The sequence below is a fragment of the Myotis lucifugus genome, unplaced genomic scaffold (genome assembly GCF_000147115.1).
Source record: "Myotis lucifugus unplaced genomic scaffold, Myoluc2.0 scaffold_24, whole genome shotgun sequence".
Taxonomy (NCBI): Eukaryota; Metazoa; Chordata; class Mammalia; order Chiroptera; family Vespertilionidae; genus Myotis; species Myotis lucifugus.
In genome coordinates, this window is record NW_005871072.1 from 9,617,852 (window position 1) to 9,627,036 (window position 9,185).

Consider the following 9,185-nt stretch of genomic DNA (forward strand, 5'->3'; position numbering starts at 1 on the left):
TCCATTTTAAGATAAAGAGCTGAAGTTCAGAATATTTACATAAGTTTGCTCAATATCCTAGATTTTAAAGTAACAAATCCAGGAGAAGAATAAAGGTTTATCCAACTCCAAAGCCCATGCTTTTCTCATCTATACTTCATTGTAGAAAAAGAAACTTATTTTCTGAAAAGAAATCATATTAAGTAATATACATTTAACGTTTAGCATAGTTTGAGGCCATTTCCCTACTGTGAAAAATCGTGCACATTTCTGCAGTAACTGGAAAGCAAACTGGGGAAATATAGTTTTTCCCCCTTAATTATATCAAGCAAATGATCTTACAATTACATAAGAAGTCGCCCATTATAGTCTAGCCAGTGGCTTGGCTTCTTGTCCAAACCTCACAGTGAAAAAATATGCAGACTTTCTGGAACCACGTATTAAAGTCTCCGCAGTTGAATCAGCCCTTCTTTCTGCGTAACCTAAACTCAGTACTATTCAGCACATTAGAGAACTCCAGGGATGAGATCTTTGAAGCCCAATGTCAAAAGGTGACTACCCGATAATCATCACCTTGGCTTCACACTCATGAAAACTGGCTCTGTCCTCATTTATTCCCAGGCATGTGGGCTGGCCTGCAGCGAGGTGCCCTGTTTCACAGCCTTGTAAAAAGAGATCAATCCACAATTTGGCAGAAGTACAAAGTAATGGTATGATGTTCTTGCGTAAACTGGCTCTGAAGAAAATTCCTAATCAGATATGCCAGAAACGGTGAGTGGTTCTGACATCTCTCAAATAAGCATAGAGTCTCCAAGGTGATTATTATGAGTGACAGCCCTCATTTGAGGCGTTAAATTGAGTCGATTCGATAGGGGCTGCTGGAGAGCGGGAAGAGCACCGAATGTGGAGCCAGAAAGCATCTATCACAGCCCTGCACCCCAGCCCACCCAGAGGCGCCCTTTGCACTGTGGTGCTGCCGGCAGCGTCAGGCACCTAACCTTTCTGAGCTTCTTTCTTCCCTTGTGACACTGTTGAGTAATAACCACCCGACATTGCTGAGATAGTCAAGCGAACCTGACAATATGAAAACCCTCAGAATAGTGGAGCACTAGAATAGAATGTGAGAACACATTCATAGGTAACCTTTAAGTTTAATACCACAATTGGAAACCAAGGCCTTCAAATTCTTAGAAAATATCAGTGATGCTGATAATTAGCTGGAGCTGGTCAGAAATCCCAGAATCACCCGTGTGTATGAGGTCCAGGTTATGTTTGACACGTGAAGCCCCGTTTGATATGTATGCCCAGGTTGGTAGGTAAAGCCACAGTAGAAGACGTTAGTTCAGTTTTGCAAGCCCCAGAGACCAGTGCACACTGCTGGCTTTGAATACTGGAAAACAGATCTCAGCAGTTTCCATGGACTCACTTTATCCTTGCCTCGCGTTAATGAGATCAGAACAAAACCGAATAAACATACTAGAAACCTGGTGCTTTGCAAACCATAATGGCATTTTAGAGAGCCAGAAATAAAATCAGATTTATTGTGTGTAGGACTGCACTGGGTAAGAGGACAACACTGTGTCCATTCTATCTGTGGCTCAAATATGTCCTTGGAGAGAGAGTCTTATTTGAGGCAGGATTGCGACATCGATAGAAGACAGAAATGAGAGCCAAGGGCTTAACTCCTTCCTAATCCTAGTTCTTTCACGGTGACTACTTTGAGTTTCTTGTTACTAATGCTGTATGGTATATCCACATGGATGTTAGGAAACCCTCCCCGCCCTTTAGTAGGGATAAATAGCTGTGCTTTATTGTTCAGGTTATCTAACCTCTGTTTGCTTTGGCTTTGTCATCTGAAAAGTGGGGGAAAATAATAGGACCTATTTATTAATACACCAGTGCCCCGATGTACGGATTCGTGCACATTGAAAGGAAATTAATTAGAAGGCGGCTGGTGGGGCGGGACTGGGCAAGAAGGGCGGGACATGCCCTGGAGCCAACCTCCCACAGTCCCTCCCTGGCCTGTGGCACCTGGGGCGGGGCAGAGGCTTGAAGGTCATCTGCAGTGAGTGGGGTCTCTCCGGCAGGTGGGGTCCCTCAGCCTGGCCTGCAGGGATGAGGCTGAAATCAGCTCTTCGATATCCCCTGCGATTGTGAGGGTCCTGGATTGCGAGAGGGTGGTTCTTGGGTGATGCACCCTGGAATCGGTCTCCCTCCTCTCTGGTTCTGGGTGCATCACCCAAGAACCACCGTTGCCAAGTCACCGCAGCTCGGCAGCTCCTGTGTTGAGCATCTGCCCCCTGGTGGTCATAGCTACCGGTCGGATGGTTGGATGGTTGCTTAGCCTTTTATATATACAGATATAAAACACTTATAGAAGTGAGAGGCCGTGAAAAATAGTGTCTAAAAGCACAGATTCTAAAGTTTTACTGTCTGGGTTAAAATCTCAGCTTCCCCTTATCATTTGCTCATTAGATCTTCTCAAAATTGGGTAAGAATAGAACCAATCTCATAGAGTTATTGTTAGGATTAAATGTGCTATTACATGGATAATTTTATTAACAGGGCTGACACAATAGTAAGTACTATATAAATGTTTGCTATTATAGCATTACTTGTTTCCTGGAAAAGCTTTAAATACTATTTATAAGAATATGAAAATAATTTAAAATTTATAGCATTACTAACATTTGTTTCCCTGGTTCTATTAGGTATACAAATAATATAATAGCAATATTGGGGTTTTCTTTATTTTCTAGACCTAATATTTTGGCAATGTCACTCATATAGCATTTTCTCTCTCTCTTTTTTAAAGATTAAGTATTGGCATACCTTGTACCAAATCTTTATTGAGATAACTTTATCCCCTGATTTACTGAAACTAATGTTATTTAATCTCTCTGTTTCCAATCCCTTTCTCCTTCTGAATGCAAAAAGTCAATGATTTTTAAAGCCTGCATACAGAGAAGATTCACACACATTGGGAGGATGATAAGTAAACTAATGTTTATTTGGGACAATTTCTAATTTTGTTTCTTCTCCCCTTTCCTCACAGCATTCATTTGAATGCGTTTGCCATTCACTTATTTATACGGTATTAATTGAGCAGACTTGCCAGGCACCATGATAGGTGGTAGAAATTCATGATTCTGACCCTTGAATGGTGTTTTACAGCTTACAGGTCGCTTTCACATAAATTAACTCACTCCCAGGGGTGCTCACTTCATTTCACCCCAGTTCTTCCTCCCCATTTAACGTTATATTTCTCTTAATCTTCCTCATTCCTTTGTCAAATCTTTATTGTGCAGAATATTTACTAAATGAATTAGGGGTGGGCTGAGAGGGCAAGCTGATTGGAAGAGGAGGTAGTAGGTGGGGGAGGAGAAACCAATCAGATGAGATGAGGAACCCCAGATGTTTTCTGTACCCTACCCTTTAGGTTAAAAACACAAAGTTCTGTCTCTTATTAAGAAAGTACACAGAGTCACTTGTGGTTTCCCACATCCTCCACTCCCCCCTGACAATGAGCATATTTAACATATTGAAGAAACTATGGCTTTCTTCTTGTCCTTCCTTCCCTTATAAACAAACACTCAGGTGCTTAAGTTCCAACATTAACGTTCCATAATTATAGTTCCTCTTGAATTTCATGACACCAACCAGGCAAAAAAGCAAAAACAAACAAACAAAAAGAACATACAAAATCAACCAGAAAATTATTCTTTCAATCTCATATCAGCACATTTCATTCATTATTATGCCTCTTATCCACAGGGAAGACTTCTATAAGGAAACACCAATGACTCCCTGCAGTAGGCTAGCTTATGGTGGATGAAAGTTACGCCAAGTGGAGCAGGAAGGTAGTATGCTGCTTAGGTCTAGGCATGCAGTATCTCTCACATTTGAGCTTGTACTGATCTCTTCAAGGGTCCTCCGGAGATTCACAGGATATAAGCAGATGATACAATACACAAACTTCTACTGTAAGACGTATCAAGTTCATTTCTAACAGACCCCTTTTAACTTGCTTTGCTCTCTGCCTGGAATGCCCTTCCTCCAGAATTCCCATGGCTGTCTCTTTCTTATCAGCTCAATGTCACGTTCATGGAGAGGCCTTCTCAACCAGTCTGTACAAAGTAGTATCCCCACACTCAGGCCCTCTATCTCACTTCAAGTTTTATGTTTCATGGCATTTATTTCTACCTAAAGTGAACTTACTTATCTATAGATGTATAATCTGCCTACAAGTCTGTAAGCTCTAAGAGGACAGAGATTATTTTTTAACACACTGCCTGGAACATAATAGTAGACCCTTCATAAATATCCATGGAGCAAATGAGTAAGCAACGGATATTTATTGAATGTCTATTATATGCCAGTTCTGCTCTAGGCACTGGGGATGCACAGTACTCCCCCCCACCCCCATCCATGGGGGATTCATTCCAGGACCTCCTGTGGATGCCTGAAACTGAACCCTATATATATTGCTTTTTAATGCAAATGATAAAGTTTAATTTATAAATGAGGCACAGTAAGAGATTAACAACTGATAATAAAATAGAACAGTTCTAATAATATGCTATAATAAAAGTTATGTGAATGTGATCTCTCTCAAAAAATATCTTATTGTACTGTACTCACCCTTCTTCTTGTGATGATGTGAGATGATAAAATGCCTCAAGTCGAGAATTTTCACTTAAAAGAACCACTTTATGATTTCTCTTTGGCATACCCGAATTTCCAGCATCAGAACTCTTACACTCTGGAGCCATTATTGAGTAAAACCAGGGTTACTTGAACACAAGCACTGTGATACCTAGGCGGTCTGATAACTGAGATGGCTACCAAGTAACTAACAGGTGGGTAGCGAATACTGAGTGAATATGCTGGCTGGACAAAGGGATGATTCACGTTTGGATGGAATGACGTGGGAAGGTCCCAGATTTCATCACACTACTCAGAATGGCTCACAATTTAAAACTTACAAATTATTTCTGGAATTTTCCATTTAATATTTTCAAACTGAAACCCTGCAAAGCCTAATGGCAGATAAGAGGGGCCGCTGTTGTAATGAATCAAACAGACCCAAATCTCTTGGAGTTTATATTCTAATGCAGGGAAATACAAGAAATAAATAAAGCAGAGAAGGGAACGCTGCTTGGGTGGGGCTGTGCTATGTTAAACAGGTGATCAAGGAAGGGTCTGGCTGCAGAGACCTGAAGACGGAGAGAAGGGAGGCACCTGAACAAGGTGAGGAAGATAAGGGCAAGGGGAAATCAGCCTTTTAGCAAAAGGAACAGGAAGTGCAAAGGTCCTGAGAAAAGTGGGAGGATAATGTGGTTAAAACCAGGGAGCTCCTGGGAAAGTGGGAGATGGGTCTGAGACAGCGGTTCTCAACCTGTGGGTCGCGACCCCTTTGGGGGTCGAACGACCCTTTCACAGGGGTCGCCTAAGACCATCGGAAAACACATATATAATTACATATTGTTTTTGTGATTAATCACTATGCTTTAATTATGTTCAATTTGTAACAATGAAATTGGGGGTCACCACAACATGAGGAACTGTATTAAAGGGTCTTGGCATTAGGAAGGTTGAGAACCAGTGGTCTGAGAGGTACTAGTGGGGCAGCTCCAATCATGTAGTCTTGTAGGCCCCTGAAAGGACTCTGGTTTTTACCCTTTTTTGTTGTTGTTAATCCTCATGAGAGGATATCCCACCCCTCCCCCCCCACTGATTTTGAGAGAGAGAGAGAGACAGAGAGAGAGAGAGAGTAACATTCATGTGAGAGAGACACATTGATTGGCTGCCTCCTGCAGGAGCCCTGCCCAGGCCAGGAATTGAGCCTGCACTGAGGTATGTGCCTTTGACCGGAACTGAACCCTAGACGCTTCAGTCCCTGGGGCTGACACTCTAACCACTGAGCAGAACTGGCCAGGTGGCCAGGGCTGTTTTTTTACCTGATGGGAAGCCATGGAGGGTCACTGAGTAGAGTGAGACGATCTGACTTAGGTTATAATAGGATCCCTTCTTTTGTTCTGGTGATAAACACACACACACAACACTGTAGGGGGCAAAGGTGGAAGTAGTAGTAGTTAGGAGGCCACGGATGCACTAATCCAGGCAAGAGGTGATAGGCGGCTTGGTCCGGGGTGGTGGCAGGGAGGTGGTGCCACATGTTAATAGCCTGCAAGTGTTCGGAAGGCAGACCTGACAGGGATTGCTGATATAATGAGCAAAGTAACGGTACAAAAATATGTACAGAATTGATACGAACAAGCCTTTTCTTAGATTCATAGGAAAGAAACTGGTTTTGTCAAACCGGTGCCACTGATACAACAAATAGTAGTAGCACAACCACCTAGAAATTCAGCATTGGAACTTGGAATTTTTATGTCATTTATTATCACGGAGAACAAACAAAAAAAGAGTGATCAAATTACTCAGTGTCAAAATCTGTACTTGCAATTAAGTGAACTAGTTTGAGGCTTGATCTTATTTCAGCACAGTGACATGAATAATTGTTCAGCAGATATAAACATTTCAAAATAAAAATGACACATAATCACAAGGAGACTGTAAATCTCAGTGGGTAGTTACACTAAAGCAGTGATGGCGAACCTATGACACGTGTGTCAGAGGTGACACGCAAACTCGTTTTTTTGGTTGATTTTTCTTTGTTAAATGGCATTTAAATATATAAAATAAATATCAAAAATATAAGTCTTTGTTTTACTATGGTTGCAAATATCAAAAAATTTCTATATGTGACACAGCACCAGAGTTAAGTTAGGGATTTTCAAAATGCTGACAGGCCGAGCTCAAAAGGTTCACCATCACTGCACTAAAGGGTAAACAAACATTATTATCAAGAACAAAGATCTCACCCCTAATTGACGGTCTGTACTTCCAGCTGGTCTGATCCCTGCTCAGACTTCTGACCCTTTGCCTCCCAGGTTACACTGAACGCTGCCTGGGGGCTTGTTCAACCTTGCATTCTTTACCAACTGGGAAATAGCAGGTGCACAACAAATATTCCTTGACCTGGCGGTTTCTTAACATCCTTCACTACCCTCTTTTGTGCCCGTTTTTCTGCAGCGCTCAGGAACACTTTATTTTATTTACCGAAGTCAGAGATCAGATAATCACAAATATGAAATTTCACAATGAGTTGCGCTTCAGGCGGGGCACGTGGAAGGAGCAATCCGGAAGCGCCCCCCCCCCCCCCGCCCCGCCTGGGAAGCCAGGGAAGGCTTCCTGGGGGAGGCGGAGTCTTCGGGGCTGCAATGTGACAGGTGAATGCCAATGTGCAGGGAGCAGGCCTTAGAAGGCCAGAGGCGATTTAGGAAAAGGACTTCAAGTGTAAGGCCCTGAGACTAGAGGGAACCTGGAAAGGACTGAACGGAATGAATGACCCAGGCGCGCAGGAGAGCGGGGTCGCTTGGACCTTTGGGAGGTTAACAACGCAGGGACCGAAAGGTAGTTTTTGTAAATTACGTTAGATCCGCAAAACCTCTGAGTTTTATGGCGCGACTCAGCAAGGGTTGAGAGAGACCGGGAGACGGAGCATTCCCGGCCTCGCTAGACTCCTTCCGCCGGGCCTCAAAAGCGGAGGCTGCGGGAGGAGGTCGCTCTCCCGGGAAGGCACCGCGAAGTCACTCCTTTTCCTCACCGAAGTGCCCCGCTGCCATTTCCTCGTACTTCCTCCAATTCAGAGGTCTCCCAACCAATGCGTTTGCCCGATCTTAACCCAGAAAGTAAACCATCGGAGAGCGTCCTATGGCAGGTCACCGAGGCTAGCTTGCTTTTTGTTTCCAGGGGGTTTTTCCTGGCTACTCGTCAATGCGAACCCAGTGGCTGCCTCTGGGCTGGGGCGGCCCGCTCGTCTCTGCAGATGTTTTGTCTCCCGAGAACTTTCAGCAACGCGACCACCGACTAGGGCAGTGCCACAGCCCCAGTGCTGAAAGCGGCCGGTTCCGGAGGCCGCCGCCCACTTCCCCACGCCGGGGAGCCGGGAAGTTGACGTCCTCCTTCCAGAGTCCCCCGGCGCCGGGTGGGGCTGGGACGGGAAGGGGGTGTGGTGACCACCCCTCCGAAGCAGGCTCCCCTCCTGCAGGGGCCGGTACCAGCTGTGTCTGCTCACTTGGGTCAAGAAAGAAAGTTGGGTGGGAGTGGGCAGGGGCTGGAGCGCGGGGCGGGGAGCAGAGAAACCGGTACTCGGCCCGCCCCCACGAGCTCGCGAGTCTGGGTGGAGCCAGCGGCCGGGCGCGGCTTCAGCGTTTAAAATGCAAATCGATTCCCCTCTCCCCCGCCCCGCTCCCGCCCCGGGGAGCGAGGCTCCGCCGCTCCGCAGCCGCCCCCGCCTCCTGCGCGCCGCGCGCCCCGAGCGGGCGGCTCTACTTAAGCGGCGCGCGGGGCGCGACCTGGCACTCGCCTGGAGCGCGCGGGCGAGGCGGGCGGAGCGCACCGGAGCTCCCCGGGCTCACCGCGGCGCGCTCGCACGGCTCGGCTCCCGGGCTCCCGGCTGCGGAAGTGGCCAGGGCGCCGGGCTGAGCGGACGTCCCGGAAAGGCGGCTGCAGCTCCCGTGCGCGGCCCCGCTCCCTGCACTACCCGAGCCCGGCCAGCTCTTCGCCATGGCTCTGGCGAACAGCACCCGCGGATTACCCAACGGGGGCGGCGGGGGCGGCAGCGGCTCCTCGTCCTCCTCGGCAGAGCCGCCGCTGTTCCCCGATATCCTGGAGCTGAACGTGGGGGGCCAGGTCTATGTGACTCGGCGCTGCACGGTGGTGTCGGTGCCGGACTCGCTGCTCTGGCGCATGTTCACGCAGCAGCAGCCGCAGGAGCTGGCCCGGGACAGCAAAGGCCGCTTCTTTCTGGACCGAGACGGCTTCCTCTTCCGCTACATCCTGGATTACCTGCGGGACTTGCAGCTCGTGCTGCCCGACTACTTCCCCGAGCGCAGCCGGCTGCAGCGCGAGGCCGAGTACTTCGAGCTGCCCGAGCTCGTGCGCCGCCTCGGGGCGCCCCAGCAGCCCGGCCCGGGGCCCCCGCCGCACCCGAGGCGCGGGGTGCCCAAGGAGGGCTCGCTGGGAGACGAGCTGCTGTCGCTGGGCTACGCGGAGCCCGAGCAGCCGGAGGGCGCCACGGCCGGGGTGCCAGTCGCCCACGCTGGAGCCGGCTAGCCGCAGCCGTCCGGGGGAGCGGC

General features: G+C 47.6%; 1 protein-coding gene across 1 annotated transcript in view; it reads left to right on the forward strand.

Moving 5' to 3' along the window:
• Nucleotides 1-8,423: 8,423 nt before the first annotated feature.
• The window catches only part of KCTD12 (potassium channel tetramerization domain containing 12), a 6,443-nt gene continuing 5,681 nt past the window's right edge, over nt 8,424-9,185 (forward strand). The window contains exon 1 of the mRNA XM_023751732.1: nt 8,424-9,153. Within this exon, the coding sequence (XP_023607500.1) occupies nt 8,614-9,153 (540 nt within the window). The 5' untranslated portion in view covers nt 8,424-8,613. The remainder of the gene's footprint in view (nt 9,154-9,185) is intronic.